At 41.3% G+C, this 20,611-nt stretch overlaps 1 protein-coding gene across 2 annotated transcripts in view; it reads left to right on the top strand.

Moving 5' to 3' along the window:
* Positions 1-535: 535 nt before the first annotated feature.
* MAP2K2 (mitogen-activated protein kinase kinase 2) overlaps positions 536-20,611 on the top strand; it is a 30,620-nt gene continuing 10,544 nt past the window's right edge. The window contains exons 1-6 of one of the 2 annotated variants that reach the window (XM_074307983.1): positions 536-960; positions 2,691-2,901; positions 10,912-11,058; positions 16,926-17,003; positions 19,311-19,362; positions 19,473-19,597. In XM_074307983.1, the coding sequence (XP_074164084.1) occupies positions 869-960; positions 2,691-2,901; positions 10,912-11,058; positions 16,926-17,003; positions 19,311-19,362; positions 19,473-19,597 (705 nt within the window). In that variant the 5' untranslated portion in view covers positions 536-868. The remainder of the gene's footprint in view (positions 961-2,690; positions 2,902-10,911; positions 11,059-16,925; positions 17,004-19,310; positions 19,363-19,472; positions 19,598-20,611) is intronic. The other variant, XM_074307993.1, reaches the window with a different exon arrangement.

Below are 20,611 nucleotides of genomic sequence, written 5' to 3'. Positions count from 1 at the left end.
GGATGTCTCAGGCTGCGGGCAGGGAGGGCCCGGGGGCTCAAGGAGGGGATTCTCGGAACTCAGACTAACTCAGCGCCTCGCGCGGCTTTTGCTGCCCGGCCTGAGGCTCTAGCTGCCCTCGCGGACCCGGCCCTTCTTTCCCATCCCCCTCCGCCGCTCCGACCCCGCGGGACTAGGCCTTCTGGGCTCATCCCCAGCTGTCCGAAGTCCTCCACAAGGAGCTCAGTATAGGACGCGAGCCCGGCCCTCTCGGCCCCTCTCGCCCCCCCACACTTCCCCGGCTGTTCTGACAGCCGACCCTCGCAGCTGCCTCTTCCCCCCGCCCGGCACCCACGGCGCCCCCGCGAACATGCGCGGTGAGGCCGGGGCGGGCAAGGGAAGGAGGAGGGTGGGGAGAGGAGAAGAGGGGAGAGGATCTGGCTCGGGCGGCCAACTCTCGCGAGACTCTGGGGCGGGTTCTTCTCCTCCGCCTCCCTCCCCTCCAGCTGCAGCGTCAGCCTAGCTCGGCCCCGGCCCGGCCCCGGCCCCGGCCCAAGCGCCTTCGAGCGGCGGCTCCGGCTCCGGCGCTGGCGGCGGCTCCAGCTGGTCGTGGCCCCGGCTCCAGTTTCCCGTGCGGGCCCGGCCTCTGCAGCCTCCGCGCAGCCCCTGCTCCCCTCGGGAGGCGCCTTCCCCGCTCCGTCCCGAAGGCCGCTGCCCCAGCCCCGGGCTCGCCTAGGCCGAAGGTCCCCGCGGGGCCGGCGCCGGAGCCGAAGCCGGAGCCCGGCCGGTTCGGGCCGGAGCCGGGGGCGCCTCCTCCCCTATGGGCCCCGGCTAGAGGCGCTGCAGCCGCGCCCGCCCCCATCCCCACCCCGCCCCCCGCGAAGCCCCGATGCTGGCCAAGAGGAAGCCGGTGCTGCCGGCGCTCAACATCACCCCTACCATCGCCGAGGGCCCGTCCCCGACCAGCGAGGGCGCGTCCGAGTGAGTGCCCGGCCGGGCGGGGCCGCGGGGGGCGGGGGGCGGCAGGGAGGGGGCCCTCCTCCCCCTCCAGTAGCGGCTGCGGCCCACAGGCCCAGGCAGATCCAGTTCGAATTCAGCCCGGCTTTTCTCAGACTTCGAGTCTGTGCTCTCCGAAGTGTGCATCCCCACCTGGGGAGGGAGGAGGGACGAGGGACGAGGGAGGGACGGTCCTGCGAAGCCAGACAGAGCGAGCCTGGAGGGGAGCCCGGGAGGGAGTGCGCGTTAGATGGCCCCACTCTACAAGCAAAGTCTACAGTCATTTATTAAACGCCGAGGACCATGACCGAGAAGGGGGAAGAACGGCGGGAGCGGAGTGCTCCCTCCCCAGGGGAGCGGACCTGAAAGGGGATGAGGTATCTGGTGGAAAAGAAAAGAACCCCTGCGCAGGGGTACTTGGAGAAGAGGGGGGAAGGGGCCTAAGTTTAGAGTTGGAGGACAGACCTCAGTCACCTGATCCAGCCTCCCCTTATTTACAGAGGAGGAAACTGAGGCCCAGAATATTTCAGAAAGTCACACGGGTAATAGTGACAAAGTTGGAATGTGAACCCAGGCCCTTCAGGTCTTCACATCCAGTTGTCTTTCTCCGTCATCTAATCTAGCACCTTCCTCCCCTTTTTCAGTTTTATGAATGGGGAAACTGAGGCTCAGGGAGGCAGTAACTGAACTCAAGGTCCCATCCCAAGTAGTATCAGAGATCTTGGAGTCTACCAGGCCTTCTGAGTCCGAATCAGGGCATCTTTCCACCAAACTGCTTTGCATGGAGGGAGAGGCAGGGGAGGAGGGAAGTGTGCACGCTTTGGGCAGAGGGGGGAAGAGATGAAAAACTCAGGTTGGGTAAGGAAAGGACATGAGTGGGGACTGTCAAGAGGGAGTTGTACTTTGTGAGGGCAGATGAAGAATTTGGGGACTTGGAAGGACAAAACAAAGGGAGATGTGGGAACCACGGGCAGGGAGGACTGCTCCTGGAAGAGTCCCAGGCTGGCCTTCCTCCCAGGCATGGAGCAGTCCAGGGCTGAGGGAGCCTGGTGAATCAGGCAGGTTTGTGGGCTGACCACCTAACCGAGCCAGGTGTGGGATGCAAAAGCGGAGACCAGTCTGTGGGGGCCACTCTAAGCGCCTTCCTTTTTGTCCCCAGTTGTTTGAGTTCTGTCATTGCTGCTTTGTGGCAGAGATCCATTTGCTTCTGCTGTTTAATATCAGTCATATTCTGACCGTACCATTGGGTAGGTTGAGAAGATTGTTCTCTACACATTTTCTTCCTGATCTTGGCCTTCTCTTATATTTGGTCTTTCCAAGTTTTAAACTGCGAGGAGATTGAAGTATGTTAGACCTGGATCCAAAAACTTGGTCTGCCCCATAGTAGTATATGATATCGGCAAATCACCGCTTTGAGTCTCTTGTTTTTTGTCTGTAAAATGGGAATAATCATTTGTACTACCTGTTTTGCAGGACTGTTCTAAAGGTCAAAAGAGAAAACTTTTGAAATGCTTTGCAAACCTTAAACTGCTATAGAAATGTCATCTATTATTATTAGTAGTGGTGGTAAGCCCTTGGAATCCCACGGCTTTTTATAGGCCCTGGTGGCGCCTTTAGACAAGGAATGGAATGATCTACACTTTCAGAGGGCTGACCAGTCCTTTTTTCCTGTCCCCCTCCTTTCTGACATTCCCTTGCCCCTGGTGTGTGTGCAGGGCAAACTTGGCAGATCTGCAGAAAAAATTAGAAGAGCTAGAACTTGATGAGCAGCAGAAAAAGCGGCTGGAAGCTTTCCTCACCCAGAAGGCAAAGGTGGGAGAGCTGAAGGATGATGACTTTGAGAGAATCTCCGAGCTGGGAGCTGGCAATGGCGGAGTGGTCACCAAAGTACAGCACAGACCCTCAGGCCTCATCATGGCCCGAAAGGTAAGCTGGCTGCTGGCTTCTGCTGCTGCTGGGAGCTGCTCCTGTGTCCGTGAAAGATGCAGGCTGCCCTTTGGACTTGCAGTGGAGATAGTCTGACCCTCAGAGATTTCATTTTATCCTTTGGTGTCAGGCTGAAATTCATGGTTTTCAGAACCTTGGTCTTTCTTTCTTTTTTTGCTGAGGCATTTGGGGTTAAGTGACTTGCCCAGTGTCACACAGCTAGGTCGTCTTTCTTTAAACCTAAGTTCTCTCATTTGTAAAATGAGAATAATCATACTGCCCACATCATGAGTTTGTTCCAAGGAAAGCATGTTGTAAAACAAAACACTATAGATATATACATTGTAACTCTTACCTTCCCGTTGAATCTTGGCTTCCCCTAGAGGTTAGAGGATTATGGAGAGGTCTTTAGAGAATGGGCACATTCTTTTTTGGATGATTTATGGTGGGGTGGGTATGGGTTGGAAAGAATACACTGTCCCAAAGAGAGACTTGTTCCATCAAAGTTTCTATAAAAAAATAGAAATTATTCTGTTTTCCGATAAGGGAGGAAGACAATGTAATTAGAACCATTTTTTAAATTAAAATTTTATTATTTTTTATTATTTCAATTTTTTTTTATTATTTATTATTATTTCCCTCTTGTCTTCTTTTCTCCTCCATTGAGAGACCAAGGGGGAAAAAAAACCCTCTTGATAAACATTTGTAAACAAATAAAGGAAATTTTCATTGATTGTGTACAAAAAATAAAAACATTCTACTCTGTGCTCTTGTTTCTATCACCTATCAGGAGGTGAACAGCATGTTTCATCTTGAATTCTCCGGAATGTGATTGGTTAATAATGTTGATCAGCGTTCCCAAGTCTTTGAAAGTTGTTTGTCTTTACAGTGATGTTGTTATCAAATAAATTATTCTGATTCTGTGACACTTTACTCTTCACCAGTTCATGCAAGTCTTTTCAGGTTTCTCTGAAACAGTCCCCTTCATCATTTCTTAAAGTGCAATATACTCTTATCATATGCCATATTCTTTGCCACCACAAAAAGAACTGCTATAAGTAATTTTTGTCCATGCTTAAAAAAAGCTATTTAAAAGTTTGATAACAGAACTGTGTAGGATCTCTAGATTTGGACTTTGAGCTCTGCTGGGACTTAGTTTCTTGGGCTAGGGGAGTCCAGGTACAAATTTTTCCAGAGCCATTGAACTTTGATGGTAAAATATTTATCTTCTTTTAGAACCTTGCTTAACATTGTTTGATGCCCTTTCCTCCTACTCTATAATATAACCTCTTCAAACTTATTATTAATAATACCTTATGTTTGAAAAATGCCTTAAGGCTTACAAGTACTTAATAGCCTTTGGGAAATTTGGAGGAAAGGATTTTTTTTTTTTAAGAGTTATTTATGGGGGCAGCTAGGTGGCGAAGTGGATAGAGCACCAGCCTTGAATTCAGGAGGACCCGAGTTCAAATCTGGTCTCAGACACTTAACACTTCCTAGCTGTGTGACCCTGGGCAAGTCACTTAACCCCAGCCTAAAAAAAAAAAAAAAAAAAAAAAAGAGTTATTTATAATTACATCAATTCTAGTGACTTTATTCTCAATTTTACATGTGGTAGAGGTTACCAGAGCTTTGTGAGAAAACTATACTTTGAACATAGAAGTCAACCTCCTAATAAATGTTGTTTTGTAAGTATCAAATTGCTTTATTTAAAATCTGACTATTCCTTGCTCCAAGTGAATTTTTATAGACCCAAGCATTAACTTTTAAGGGTCTTGCCCATACTGGAAATAACATGTTTTCTTTTGCTTTTTAACTCTGCAGATATTTATCCTTTTTTTCCTGAGGTACTGTTCCCTCTCCTGATGGAGCATAGTATTTTGGCTGCATACATTCTATTTTTGTTCTCACTGCAGGCAATCTTGTCAAAGCCAAAAGTTACATTTCAAGCCTTTGGCTTGCTTTAGACTGGAGCACAGGCAAGAAATTGGTTAGAATGTAATTGAGGAAGAAAAAGCTAAGGAAGGGTTAAAGAAATGGAGCTTGTGGCTTCTGAGAGTTAAAGGTTTTTTTTAATCTTCCAGGATTTAAATAAGCTCTCTACCTTGAAGAAGAATTGCTTTAGATTATTGAAAGATAGCCCAGGATTTGGTTAAATTAAGAATACTAATTCTAGGAAATTTATCTTCAACTTTATTAGAGCATTGAATCCTCTCACTGGGGTAAATATCATGTACTTCAGCCATTTAAAACTGGGAAGCAGACCTTAGCAGAAATCATCCGTGTAGGTCTCTGACTTAACAGAACCTTTTTTTTCTTGTCTACTCTCCTGGAGCTTAAAGACCAATTCTGTGCCTTCTTTCAGTCTAACTCTTCCTTTCCCTCACCCATGTTTTAAAAGATAGAAAAAAATGAAGCATAGAGACAAGTGACTTGTCCACATTCACAGAGAAAGTTATTGGCAAAGCCTTGACTTGACCTTGGCCTCTGGATCATTGTTTTCCTGCAGTGCCTTGTTGGGAGCATATGCAGTATCTTTAGCACCATTTGGCTTGTGTAGCTTGTGTCTTTATTTTGTGTTTAAAACTCAGGTTCATTTGATTAATTGCAGAGTAGTCATGTTTGGACAGAAAAGGATTTAAATGGGGATAATCTTGTCTTTACTACAGTAAATTCCAGGTGGAATGCATGAGGAGTGAGGGCTGCTAAAGAAAATTTCATAGTTTTTTTTTTTTTTTAAAGCTCAATTTCTTAATTACCTCCAAGAGTCTTGTCACAGCTATCTTTGTTAGTCACAAATATTCTTCTGCAGCCCAGCCTCATCCACTTTCAGCATGTTGTCTCCCTTACTCTTGGTGCAGAAGCAGGCCATCTGTGCTTGGGAGTGGCGTAAAGCCAATGGTCTTCCCCTTTTTCTGTATCATGAATTGTTTTGGTAGTCTGGCAACCAGACGATAGACCCCTTTTCAAATTCATGTGTTTAAATGTAATATTGATGTAATAAATGTAAATATGATAAATGCAAATTTATAAGGATAATGTTTTCAAAAAACCTTTTTTTTTTTTTTTTTTTTTAAGTTTAGATCCCAGGTTAAATAAGCACTAGTCCTCTAAGAATCTATAAAAATATAGGATATTATCCTTACTTTACATATTTCATGAAGTAGTTTCCTTTTTAAATGGCTTCTTAAGTGTAGTGGCTGGTTTCTTTGTTCTTTCCAGAACCTTACATTTTTTAGTTTGGATTTTGTCCTGGTCACATAGTGAGTTAGAACCAGGACAAGAATATAGCTCATCAGGCTCTTTTTCCACTGCAGTATATTGCCTCTTTGAGTCCAGGCCCTCACATGTTGACTGTATGTGGGCATTTTGCCTTATACACAGTTTAAGTAAATGGAATATTTTAAGATTGGACTGACAATATTTCTAAGGTATTTTTGAGGCCAGTTTGAGGAAGAAGAGATTAAGCAACTTTTTCTTGGTCACGTAGTGAGTTGGCAGAAGCAGGACAAGAACCCAGATTGCCAGACTGCAGTGTGTTGCTTCTTCTGTAATTGGCATTTGTTGAGGTTGTGCAGAGAGCTTGATGTTGGATCAAGGATTTGTGGAGAAAGAAGAGCTGAGCTCTGTCATTCATCCCACTCTTATTCCCTAAGAGAAAATATAAATATAAATATAAATACTTATGTTTGCCCTTTATAGCCCTTCTTCACAAAATCAACACATTCTATGACTCAATCATTCTAATTGTTAGTTTTTCTTTATATCAAACTTAAATGTCTTTCCTGCCTTGTTTAACCCCTCTCACACACACACATGCATACACATGCACACACACATATGCATACACACACAGAGAAACACACACATTTAATTTCCTCTTTCATACGTAAACTATATACTTGCATATACAAGCTATTTATCCCTTGTTCTTAGAACACAATTCCTTTCCCACCTCTGCATTGTCACTTACAAACATGAAATCCTTTTGGATTCCCCTCCCAAACTATTAGGATCTTCCCTTGTATTTATTTTGTATATATTTAGACATATACTTGTATTTCCCAAATAAATGTAATAATAGCAATAACTATCATTTTACTGTACTTTAAGATTTTTAATACTTTACAAATATTAATTCCTTTTATCTTCACAAGCACCCTGGAAGCAAGGTGCTAGTATTATCCCCAATTTTCAGATGGGGAAACTGAAGCAGATAGAAGTTAAGTGTCTTCTTCAGGATTATCTAGCTGATAAGTATATGAAGTTAGATTTGAACTCAGCTCTCTTAGGCTCTAGATCTAGTGCCCTGTCCACTGTATCTCTGAGCTACCAATAAGCGCCTTGAAAATAGCATTTATTTCCTTTTTGATCTTGCTGTCCCTAGCACATGTCAACACATCTGGTGCTTCTTAAACATTTGTTTCTTGGAAATATTATTGCATTCTAGAGAATGTAAGATATCCAGAGAAACATGTACTGACGCTTATGTGATGTAGAGCAAAGCAAACTGAAGCAGGAATAAAACAATAAACAGTGACTACAGTTCATTAAAGTAATAGGAAATGGCACCCAAACTCTAGGGATAGAGAGCAAAGAGAGCTTCCTACCTCTCAGTCTGGGAGGACTCAAGTACTGAATATTGCACACTCTGTAATGGTTACATTGTCAATTCGATTTTGCTTGACAGTTACCCTTTGTTACAAAGAAATTGTTTGATGGACCAAGGGTGAGATATATTAGGAAATGACTAAGTTTTGGGTTTTTTTTTTTAAAGGCATCAATAAAACAGGCATCTAAAATGCTCCCCCTCCATCCAAAAGTAACTTGCATTCTTAGCTTCCCCATGATACAGTCATTGATTTACCGTGACTTCTGTCTCCTTTGTTCAAACCAGGGTTTGAACCAATTGAATCCTTTTTCCTTTCTGGCTACTACTTTTCTTTAAAATAAGATAATTAATGATAAATGGTCAAAGGATATGAGCAGACAATTTTCAGATGATGAAATTGAAACTATTTCTACTTATGAAAAGGTGTTCCAAATCATTATTGATCAGAGAAATGCAAATTAAGACAACTCTGAGACACCACTACACACCTGTCAGATTGACTAAGATAACAGGAAAAGATAACAAATGTTGGAGGGGATGGGGGGAAAATAGGACACTGATGCATTGTTGCTGGAGTTGTGAACAGATTCAACCATTCTGGAGAGCAATTTGGAATTATGCTCAAAAAGTTATCAAACTGTGCATACCCTTTGATCTATAAGTGTTACTACTGGGCTTATATCCCAAAGAGATCTTAAAAAAGGGAAAGGGACATTTATGTGCCAAAATGTTTGTGGCAGCCCTTTTTATGGTGGCCAGAAACTGGAAACTGAGCGGATGCCCATCAGTTGGAGAATGGCTAGGTAAATTGTGGCAATATGAATGTTATGGAATATTATTGTTCTATAAGAAATGACCAGCAGGATGAATACAGAGAAGCCTGGAGAGACTTACATGAACTGATGCTGAGTGAAATGAGCAGAACCAAGAGATCATTATACACGACAACAACAATATTATATGAGGATCAATTCTAATGGAAGTGACTATCTTTGGCAATGAGAGGATCCAATTCAATTCCAATTGATCAGTGATGAACAGAACCAGCTACACCTAGAGAAGAAACACTGGGAAATGAATGTGGACCAAACTTAGCATTTACACTCTTTCTGTTATTGTTTGCTTGCATTTTTATTTTTCTTCCCAGGTTTTTACCTTTCTAAATGCGATTTTTCTTGTGCAACAAGAGAATTGTATAAATCTGTACACATATATTGTATTTAAGATATACTTAAAAAAAAAAAAAAAAGAATTCAGATATCTGAATCATTTAGGTGTAGTCTAGTTGGAACTAGAAAATAGATGGAATACTGCATTTGAATTGAAATTTATCCCTGGATCAGTGAGATAGACAAGCTAATAAAAATTGGCAGATAAAAAAAAAATTAGATAATTGAACTAAAAGGCCTCCAGGGTCCCTTCCAGCTCTCCATCTGTGAGTTTAGGATCTGTACTGCATCTCTAATGCGAATATGAAGACCTTTTTTTAATGCTAAATAATGGTGGATGTACTGAGGACCTATTGATTAAGGACATATTGATTATAACTCTTCAAGTTCAGTGACACTTTGAATTAATATATGTTATGTTCTTCATAGTAGCATTTATACACATTTGAAAAACAAGCACATGTATAAATGTGAAACTTCTATTCAGTCTACAGAAAGCTTGTTATATTTGTAGATTTAGGGAAAATTTATAAGATCTTTACAATCCACAGATTGAGAACTATTGGTTTAGTGCATCCCTTCTCTGTTGTACTGGGCACAGGTGTTGGTGGGACTAGACTGTTGAGATGAAGTGAGGGGGCAGTTTGGGTTTGGCAAAAGTTATGGATAAGGCAGACACATAAGGTCAGATCCAAAAGCAAAGGCTCTGGAAGGATCAAGTGAATGGTGTAAGTCCAAGGAGGCAGATATTAGGCTTGTAACATCTAAAAACTGGAAGAAGCATTAGAGTTTATTTCATCCATTCTCCATATGTAGTAGAGATCTTCTATGCCTCCAAAGATTAAAGAATTTCCACTGCTTGCTCCTGGTTCTGCCATCATTAGCCAAGAGGACTAAGTCCAATCCTTTCCTGACACTCCTTCAGATGCCTGAAGATAAAGTTTGCATCCTCTTAAGCTTGTCTGGAGTAAACCTCCTCAGTTCCCTCCACTGATCCCTTCCAGTTTTCCTCCCAGTTTCTCCTAACATTTTCTGTACCCTAGCTCGTTAATATCCTTTGAAAGTTTTTTGCAAATTAAGACCAAAGAGATGGCCCACAAGATCACAATCTCAGAGTTGGGAAGAACCTCCTAGGCCATCTAGTTTAGCATATATTAAATAAGCATCCCCTCTGCAACATAATTCTCTGAGCCCTGCTTAAACATAGAAAAGTTAACTACTGGTTTTGAAATCAGCCCATTCTACTTAACAGTAATTTCAGTTGTTCACTTTTTCCTGTATCACATTTAATTTACTATTTTATGACATCTACCTATTGTTCCTACTTTGACCATTTGGGATCCAGCTGAACCAGTCTAATCCCTCTTCTACACAATAACTTTCAAATATATAAAGATAGCTATCTCATCACTTCAGTCTTTTCTTTTGTGAGACAGACATCCCTGGTTCCTTCAGCAATCTTCATACAGACTGATTTCAGGACTTCACTGTCCTAGGTGCCCTCATCCAGGTGTATTCCAATTGATCAGTGTCTTTCCTGAAATGGGATGCATACACCTGAATACAATAATACAGATGCTTTCTGACCAGGACAAAGCCTGCTTAGTCCTAGACAATGACTCTTTTAATACTGCCCAGGATTGCAAAATCCTAATATCTAGAATTCATACAGTCAGCAAAAGCAACACCTGTATGCAGCACCCCGAGGCTGTAGGCGGTGGTTTTAGTAATAATAGCTAGCTTTTATATAGCGATTGCTAGGTGCTAAGTCCTTTGTGATTGTCCTCTTATTTGATCCTTATAACAACCCTTCAAAGAAGATATTTTTATTATGCCCATTTTACAGTTGAGGAAACTGAGGCAGGCAAAGGTTAAATGATATGCCCAGGGTCTTAGCTGGTAAGTGTCTGAAACTAAATCTGAATTCAAGTTGTCCTGATTCCATTGGCATTTTTCTGGTAAAGCTGTGTGATAATTATTTTAGCCAGAAAGAGGTGAGACCCCTGTTTGATGAAGGATTGGAGGTGATAGAATGATTGGGTCCATTCTTCTCTACCTTTCTGGTTTGACTTTATCTAACCTGACTCCAGAAAAAGTGTTGGTATGAACAGTGAGTGTGCTAAAGATAAAATGGGTCATCAGCATTACTTGACTTCTAAGGTAGGGCCTTTGCCTACTTTCTGTGTGCTCAATAAGCATTCATTGAATTGAATTCTTGTTACTTTGCAGTTGATTCACCTAGAGATCAAACCAGCAATTCGGAACCAGATTATCCGTGAACTCCAGGTCCTACATGAATGCAATTCTCCATATATCGTGGGTTTCTATGGTGCCTTTTATAGTGATGGAGAGATTAGTATCTGCATGGAACACATGGTGAGTTTAACCCTGGGAAAGGCTACCTTCATAAGAAGCCACTTCATAAGTGGCTTGTGGAAAAGCCATTATTTACTAGAAGGTAGAAAAGGTGCTTCTCTTAGGTCTCTGATCTAAGAACTTCTTGTTAATTTGGAAGAAATAAAGTTAAGCAGAAATGTTAAAAGCAGAAGTGGTCAGAAGTAAAGCCCTCTGGAGGAAATGCCGGAACACCCGCTCTCCCTACTTCCCCCACTCCTGCAGCCTCTCTCATTCTGCATCTGCCACTGAGCACAGCTGTGGAAGGCCTAATGATATTAGCTCACATTTCTTGAGTACTTTATAATTTATAAAGCCTTTTATTTCTTTCTACCTTATGGGGCAGATGACATTGTAGATATTATGATCTGGATTGTACAGGGGAAGAGGCTGACAGTTGGAGGGGGTAAAGACTTGCTTTGTCATCACACAGCTAGTAAGTAGGAGATGTGGAACTCAGAGCTGAGTTCAACTCTGATTATGTACACTATCATAATATTGTCCTTTTTTAATGTTCAAGTAAGACAAGCAGCATGACATTTCTTGAATTTATTTAGCCATAAGATACTTTTGGGGGGCAGCTGGATGGGGCAGTGTATAGAACATTAGTCCTGGAGTCAGGAAAACCTGAGTTCAAATCCAACCTCAGATACTCAACACTGCCTAGCTATATGACCTTGGACAAGTCACTTAACCCCAATTTCCTTGCAAAAAAACAGAAAGGTCACATTGGGACTTGAACTATATTGGCAAAAACTACAAATATTTGTCCTACTTCCTTGAATTTCTAAATTTTGGATGTATAGTGCAGGCCCTGGATGAAACAGAAATTTTGGGGAAAATTGGAAAAATTAAGCCTATTTTCTTATATTGAAAACTTGCAGAATATAAGTATTTTTGATAGAAAGCAATATAATCTAGTTGAAAGAACATGGTGTTTGGAGTCTTAGCAGAGCTTATGTTCCAGTGCCTGGCTTTGCTCTTGATTACTTGTGACCCTTTATACCTTCTCTGAGAAATAAGAAGCCTGTCAAACTGAAAATTTCCCATTTAGAATTTTAAAGGGTTTGACATCTTCAGTAACACATGCCTCCACCCCATCCTAATCCAAGTTGAATGAAAGGCCAGGGTTTAGTAGAATCTATCTTGAAAACCAAGAGAATGAAACCAGGAGTCAGGAGATGGGCTCTACTCAGCAGGAGCCATGTCATCTTGCACTAGCCATTCCCTCCTATTCTGTGAAAGGACTGAATGAAATGATTTTGGGTTCTCTTCTAACCACAAAATTCTTTGAAGTAATACATGAATATACGTGTCGTAAAGCATTCATGGTGTGTCTTTCTTGTAATTGTTCTGAATTTGGCCCTGTCCTCACTAGGAAGTTCTGTTTGTCTTTTTAAGTACTGATTAAGCATTTACATTTAAATAGTGCTTAATAGTTTGACAGGTTTTGTTCCTGGGTGATCACCTCCTCTTTCCCTGAGAATATTGTCACACTATGTGGAAGTGATTGTTCTGCAGGGAATAATTGTTCCAGGATCCCTGCAACCATTTTGATGCTTTTTACCTGTCATCATCAGGCTCAGTCAGGCTTAGCCCTAAAAACTTTCATGATTAGCTCCTGAAACACTTGCACTTCATCGCCTTCCTAACTAATGACAATGTTTATTTACAATTGAAAATTATTGAACATCTTACTTATAGGAATCACATTTTTAAACTTTATTTGTATTCTTGCCTCCTAATATGAAATTGGGTATGAAATAATTGATCTTCCTTCTCTCTACTTCTCCCATTGCACTGTTTAACTAGGCTGATCAGGGATGGGTCATTTCAGGGCTGATGGATAGATAGGTCTCCAAAAGAGTTTAACATGTAAAGTGACCTCAGTGTCCAGGGCTGCTTTTGACCTTTATTAATGGTAATGATAGAAGCTGACACAGAGAACATTTTTCTTCTATCTCTTGACAAAGTGCTTTACCTACTTCATCTCATTGAGAGCTCAGAACCCTGAGAGATAAGTTGTTTTTTCCTCATTATATAGATGAGAAAACTGAGGTTCATATACAGGAAGGACTTCATCTGAGGTCACATGATCACATTTGTTCCCTACACCAACCTTAGGAACCAAGTAACTTATATATAGTTTTCCTCATTTCACATATATGGGCACTGAAAATTAGAGAAATGAAGCATGGCTAGTAAATGGGCATTCTGGAGCTTGGCCCACTTCTCCTGGACTCTTCCCATCCCTCATGGTGCCTCCCTAGGGTGTCAGTGAGACCCACTAGCAGTTATGACTCATGAGTTTTAACTGCCTGGTGTGAGGAGCTAGCCAGGAGTACAGTAGGCTTTGGGTGCCACCCGGGTGGCTTCTCAAGCTCCTAGTACCATCATTTTCATTCTTACAGGAAATTTGACTAAAAACAATATATAACTGTCTGCCTCACCCAAACCAGCCTTACATAAACACCTCCAGCCTTAGGTTTTATTTGAAATTGGTTATATCTCAGTCTTTTCATCCATACCCACATCCAGATATATTTCCCTGCTATTCTTGATATCCTTTAAGGTCAAAAGAGAAATATCATTTGTAAAAATGGAATATGACTCCTTAAAGGTTTCAGTGGTTTTTCCTTAACTACTGCTCAACAGAGTAGATACTTGGTAAGGGCCACTAGCTGACTCTTTTCCTGAAGTTTTAGGGTAGTGGTGTTATTATTTTCAAGTGATCTTCTCTCGTAGATTTTTCCACTGGAGATATCTTAGAAGGAGAAGCAGTTGGATATAGTAGACCCAAGTTTTTTGAACTCTTGCATGGATTATACCATAATGCCTCTCTCAAGTAAGAAAATCCCACATTAATAAAACATTTTATAATTTACAGAGTACTTATCCTGCAAATCTAGGGAAGGTGGGTACAGAATGAAGTATCAATCTGAAGAATTAGCGCTATTTTGTAAACAAGGAAATTGAGGTTCTGAGCACTATTAGATTTCTAACTACTTTGTATTTTGTATATATTTGTATATGTATTTTTGTCCCTATCAGATTATTTACCCTCCCCCCCAAAATCCCACATATTAGGTACTTAATGGTTAAGTAAACTGACTTGTCACACATCTAGTAAATAGCAGAGATGAGTAGCAGAGTTAGATCTCCTGACTGTAGGTCAGTGCTATTTCTGCTACACTGTTCTATCTAGCTAAAGACTTGATTTAAATCCTAATTCTACCACTTGATCTTGGGCATGTCAGCACTGTTTTGGAGGGGCCTTTGTAAAATGCCAATAAGTTATTTTTTTCTTCAAAATGACAGGGTTGGAATATAATCATCCCTGAAATTCCTTCCAGTTTTACCATTTTTTGATTCTGTAAAGAGAAGGAAGTTGCTTGAAAGGGTAGGAGCTAAAGATCCTGGAAGTTGTAAGTTTTTAATAAATAAAAAGTCCAGTTCTCTGTAGGACATAATGTTGACCTGGATTCTTCATTAAATGGAAATACTTAGCTTCTGCATTAGGGATGATGGGAAGGTTTCATGTGAAGGTACCTGGGAACTCTTGACACCTGAGGAGGTATTACGGCAGAGTATAGAGAATGTGAGCCAAATGACCAGCAACCATGGTCCTGATATGGCTCCTTTGTCAGCTTCCTCACGTGACCTCACCAGGTCACTTCACTGCTGCTTCTGAGATGGTTGTCTTTTCTCCCAGGGGGGAAGAATACCACTGCCCTCCCCAGCAGAGGAGGTTGTGAGGATCAGTTGAGAGAAAACATGTCAGCATATTTTGGAAAGTATTTGTGTACTGTGCAGATGCAAGGGAACAGGCATTTGAGACATGCAGCTGTTTGATTAGAACAATAGAAACAGTACTTCAGTTCTCTAGTATTTATCTTAGGCAAGAGCTCAAAACATATCATCCACTGGGCCTCATCTGCCCTTAATACTTGAATACCCATTAAAGAGCTACAATTTTGTTAGTCAAAAGCTTAAAGGCTTTAAAGTTGGAAAGTACTGTGGAGATCATCCAATTCAGTTCCCAGTTGTGGGGATTCTATTCCTGACAGAGCTACCTCCTATGACTCAGTAGCTGGGCCTGTGAAGTGCTGTGATGGAAAGAGTTGTCACTTGGCATCCATTCCTCCCTTTAGCTGGGCTGGTCTAATGTGAAGCAAGATAGTATGTCCGTTTTACAAAGGGAACAAAGGAAAAACAGAAGGGGATATATCTCTCTGCACAGAGCTGCAAAGGGGCTGTCAGAAAGAGACCCCACCTCGGAATCAGCAGTTTCCTTTGGTGTGCCTTGTGTGAGGCACCAGAAACATTCTCCTTTGTTACCCTTTTCTCAAACTCCCACTTTTAGGTGGTGAGGCAGCATTGTTTGGAGAGCACTAGACTCAGGGTCATAATTGCATTAATGACCCACTGACTGTGTGACAGCAGTAACAAGTACATGGCACGAGCACTTTAAGATTTACAAAATATTTTCCTCCCGAAAACTCCATTTTACAGATGAAAAAACTGAGATTTAGATAGATTAAGTGGCTTGCAGTTATACTGCTCATAACTTTTAGGGCAGGGATTTAAGCCAGGACAGAGAGAGGGTGAGAGGCTTCCAGGAGATCTGGGGAAGCCCAGCTTCCTTCTCACTCCTAGTCTGGGGATCTCTGTGCTGTGCCGCTGTGTCTCCCCAGTGTGTTTCACTGGGTTTGTGGTTTTATTCGTATAGGCAGTCGTCATCCACAGATGCACACATTCATGTTTGGAGTTTCTCCATAGAGATCAACGGCTTTCAGGTTATTTTAGCATGTTGTGCATGCTGGCACCCCTAAGTTACATGACCGGGCCATCTTCTTTTTCAGTCATTCATAGCTAACATTTAGAAAGCACCAGATGCTACACTGAGCAGAACTCTTTACAGTTACTTTATTTGATCCTCCTTACAACCTTGGGAGGTAGGTGAATTTTGTGGAAGAGGAAACCGAGACAACACAGGTGAGTGACTTGCCTAGTAAGTGTTTTGAGGCTAAATTTGAGTCTTGTAGACTCCAGGCCCAATGGTGTATCCATTTGCTGTGCCCTGTGGCATGACAGAGAGCTGGAGGAGACCTCCAAGGCCATTGGGCCAGCTGAGACCTAATGAGCTTGAGTGACGCCTGCATTCCCTGCCGTACCCAGCCGTCACACCCAGATCTGATGGGGCAACATTGTGCAAAGCGCCTTGTCAGTGGCAAGGAGCAGTGAGGATGCTGCTGCTTTGAGCTGAAGATGATGCGCTCCTCCTGCCAGCTTTCCCCAAAGCTTTGGGAGAGGGGCTTGTTCCTGCTCCTGTTCTTATTCCCTGCCTGGCAGCCAGCTGTCCACATTGCCCATGCAGACCAAGGCTGGGTTTTTCTGTGGCACCACTTCTCTGCCTGAACCTCTTCTGGTTTAGCTGATTAGTGACAGGGTGCTCACATGAGCAGAATTCCCTGCCACATAAACCATTAGAAGAATAAGAACTAAAAAATAAATAATGCCCAGGCCCACGGAAAAGCAAGGCTTCTCTGATGGCACTGGTTTCTTTTATTTCATGGTGCAGACACATTTGTGTATGTAGAAGTCTTACAAGGGAGACAGACTAAAGGGGCCCTTCAGTTTGCCAGTATGTTTGGCCCTGAGTTGTTCATATTTCCTGTAGAGGAAGTGGAATAACACCTTGCAGTGAACCGGGGAAATGCTTAATTTTTATGCCTGCCACTAGGGTTTTCCCTTGGGAAATTAAGGTTCAGTGTTGCCAAGTCGAATAGAAAACAGTGCAGCTACTTGGTGACTGTCTTGACAGGGACTTTTTTCTTTTGGGGATTTAGGATGGAGGCTCTCTGGATCAGGTATTGAAAGAGGCTAAGAGAATTCCTGAAGAAATCTTGGGGAAGGTTAGCATTGCGGTAAGTGGTTGTTGGTTTTTGTTTTTTGTTTTTGTTTTTGTTTTTTTCGGGGGTTCTGCAAATGGAATCTGACCTTTTATACTTTAGGCACTCCTGATTCTTGGAGGGATTGTTAAGTGTTTAAGCATTTAAACACGCTATATTATATTATATTATATATATTATATTCTTCTTATTAGTAACATTCACTTTCAAGTATACCTATTCTTGCTTTCATTCTCTTCATTTAGCAAAAATTGAAAGACAGCTTGAATTATTTGTATATACTTGTATGATGGACAAATCAAATCACTGGATTTGGTACCTAAAGATCTGGATCCTCTTTCTGGCTCTCTCAGTGGCTGGGTCATAGGCAAGTCATTGACTCTCTTGACCTTCTGTACCCACATCTGTAAAGGGAAGGTACTGAAGTAGATTGCTTGTAAGGTCCTTACTAATTTTCTGATTTGTTGTTTAAAACACCAAATGGTACCTATAGGCTGTTCATTGCTGCTGTTCTCTACCATAGCAAGGAGTCTTTTTGTAATAAGGGGCTCCCTTGTTCCTTACTTGTCACTCTGTGATTGATGGAGCAAGAGACATTAATATCAAGGAAAGATGTGTGTGTGACAGGAAAGTGTTTATATGGTGACATTGGTTGATGAAATAGGAGTACTTGGTGATGGGAAATCCTACAAGCAAGCCACAGAAGGAAAAACCATCCTTGCAGATTGGAGTAGTTCAAGCTGAGAGACTCCTTGCTACTTCTCCCCAACCTTGCCAGAAATTCTTTTTATGGGCAATGTGGATGAAAGATAGCACAAACTTCATTCCTTTCCTTGCAACCTTTTAGAATTCAGGGTCCTTGTTAAAATAATCTAGTGACTAGAGGAATGATGCCACAAAACCTGTTAATCCTGAAAAATGAATACAAGGGATAATATTATAAAATATATATATATATATAATAAAAAAAAAACCTGTTAATCCTTTCAGAACTCAATAACATGTGATATCCTCTCTCATTTTTGAAATAACCATCATTTTGCTAAGAATAACTGTTAAAGCTGATCTAGTAGATACATGCTTTTCAGTAATATCACTTTTTGCATCTTGACTGATCTGAATAACAAAGTGAGTAATAAGGATTCTTGGCTGCTTTCATAATGATCCTTCAAGTTCAAGTATTTATTGACTACTTTCCATGTGCACTTTGGGGGAAAAAAAAGCTGTGATAAAGTTACTCTCTTCAAAGAGCTTGAAACTAATACACTTACATGGTGGTGTAATGGCATTTTCATTAGGAAACTCTTGGTTCACCGGGCTCTATCTGTAGAATACACCTAAATTTTGGCTATTCTATCCCTCACCCAATATTATGTACTATATAAGGAGAATTGGGGCAAAGTGGCCTGGAGAGTGATGTAGAACTGAACAAAGCACAAAAGGCAGACATAGTCCCAGGGACAAAACGATTATGCATCTGGCTTTCCTTGCATGGATGGTCTTGCTTTGCTGTTAGCAACATTTGGTGCAAGCTGACAATTTCCATGGCTTCTTGTTCCCTGTAGACTTGTCATTTTGACCTCATCAAATCTCCCATGCACTGTATAGCCCAAGTGAAAGGTACTTTTAGAGTGAGCACTGAAGGGAGTTAGGCTCTTCCTTTTACTGGGTCACCCCATCTCAGAGTCCACCTGGAGAAGATTGCTGACATATTAGGCCTAGGCCAAAGGCTTCCCAATGGAGAATGTCCTGCTTCCACAGGTCAAGTGGGCCTATGAATTCATCCCTGGGGCCTCCTGTGTCAAAGGAAAGGCATGAGGTAACATGGTAGAAAAAGAATTGGGGTTAGAGTCAGAAGACCTGACTTTAGGTTCTGTATTTTCTGCTTGCTATTATGTTACCTTGTTCAGGACACCCCTCATCTGTAAAGTGAAGGGCTGCACCAGGTAATCTCAAAGGGCTCTTCTTGCTCTGACTTGTGAAATGGGGTAAATAAAGCTGTGTGGTGGAGGAGAAAGAAATCTGCTTTGGAATTAGGAAAATTTGGGTTCAATCATGCCCCAGAAAGCTCTTTAAAATGGTAAATTGCAAGGGAATTGACTTTTTGCATAATGGAGGGAGGTTCAAGTCTGCCTTACACCAGTAAAATCAGAGATCCAAACTTTTCCCTTTCCCCCACCTCAAAACCAAAAGGACAGCAATCTAATGTACCAGGCCTATGAGTGCTAGATTTGCACAAAATGAGCACATGGTTTGGATATACCTACAGAGAAGAAAATCCTTTGCCCTTCTTAAGTCTGCCCTTCCCTCTGTGTTTCATAGGTTCTTCGGGGTTTGGCTTATCTAAGAGAGAAACACCAGATTATGCACAGAGGTAAGAAGGAAATGAAGCAGCCCTCTTTGGAATTTATCCTTAGGCTCCATTTGGTAGTTGCTGTCAAATGTTGTTGCAATTATGCTATCTTTGTCTTGATTCACTTTTAGATGTGAAACCTTCTAACATTTTGGTCAATACTCGGGGAGAGATCAAGCTCTGTGATTTTGGAGTGAGTGGGCAACTCATAGACTCTATGGCAAATTCCTTTGTAGGAACCCGATCCTATATGTCTGTAAGTTTCTTTTGACTGATTCTTTTTGCAAATAGTTACATTAAATAACTGTTGTGTGCCAGCTACTGTATTCCTTGCTAGAAAAGCTAAAAGCTAGTCCATGCCTTCATGGAGTTTATAATCCACTATGAAATAGGAAGACATAGAGTTAAAGATTTATTGAGAGTAGATAAAAACACAAATTTTAAAGCCTAATTGTAATGAGAAAGTATAAACAAAAGGTCTAAAGGAGAAGATTGTTATTAATGGAAGATCAGGGATGAGTTCATGGAGGATATGAATTGCATTTAATAATGATAGTTTATGTTTGCATAGCACTAGGAAATTAATCAGGACAAGGAGAAGACATTGCTTAGGAACATCATGAGCAAAAGTGTGGAAGAAAAAAAGTGGGAGTTCTGTATTAGTGACAGTGAGTAGTCTGGCTTGTCTGGAGCATATATTGAGCCAGACTTGAATGCTAAACAAAAGAATTTATCCAGTAGTCAGTAAGGGAGCAGTTAAGTAGCTTTACTAGATAGAAGTAAGTATTAATTTAGCCTTAATTGGAATCTTCCTAATTTGATACTTTTTTTTTTTTTTAAATACTTTTGGACAAAACATATTAGTTGTGTTTCTTCAAGCTTTCTTGTAATTCCTTTTTTTAAAACTTCTGTTCTTTTTCACTACAATTATGAATTTCCTCTTCCTCTTATTAATATTTTCATCCATCTTTAAGTGCCTTCTTAGTCTTCTACTTATAAAGATCAAATGGAGACTGTCAGCTGTAATAGTTGATTTCCCTGTTTTTGCTACAAGGACACTTGGGTGAACTAGTTTGGTGATCTAGACATACAAATGAGCTTTATGCTAATAATCTTCCTCCTTATACCTTAATATAGAACCACTTTAGTCAATTGTTCTGTAATAGAATTCTCTAACTGGCTGGTATCTTACTTAGTAAACTTTCAAGACCTTACTATTCTTTTACTTAAATAAATATTTATTAAATATCTAGTATTCAGAGCACTTTGT

This window comes from Sminthopsis crassicaudata, chromosome 1 (assembly GCF_048593235.1).
Source record: "Sminthopsis crassicaudata isolate SCR6 chromosome 1, ASM4859323v1, whole genome shotgun sequence".
Taxonomy (NCBI): Eukaryota; Metazoa; Chordata; class Mammalia; order Dasyuromorphia; family Dasyuridae; genus Sminthopsis; species Sminthopsis crassicaudata.
Note: the sequence above shows the minus strand (reverse complement) of the source record. Positions and strands in the feature narration are given on the sequence as shown.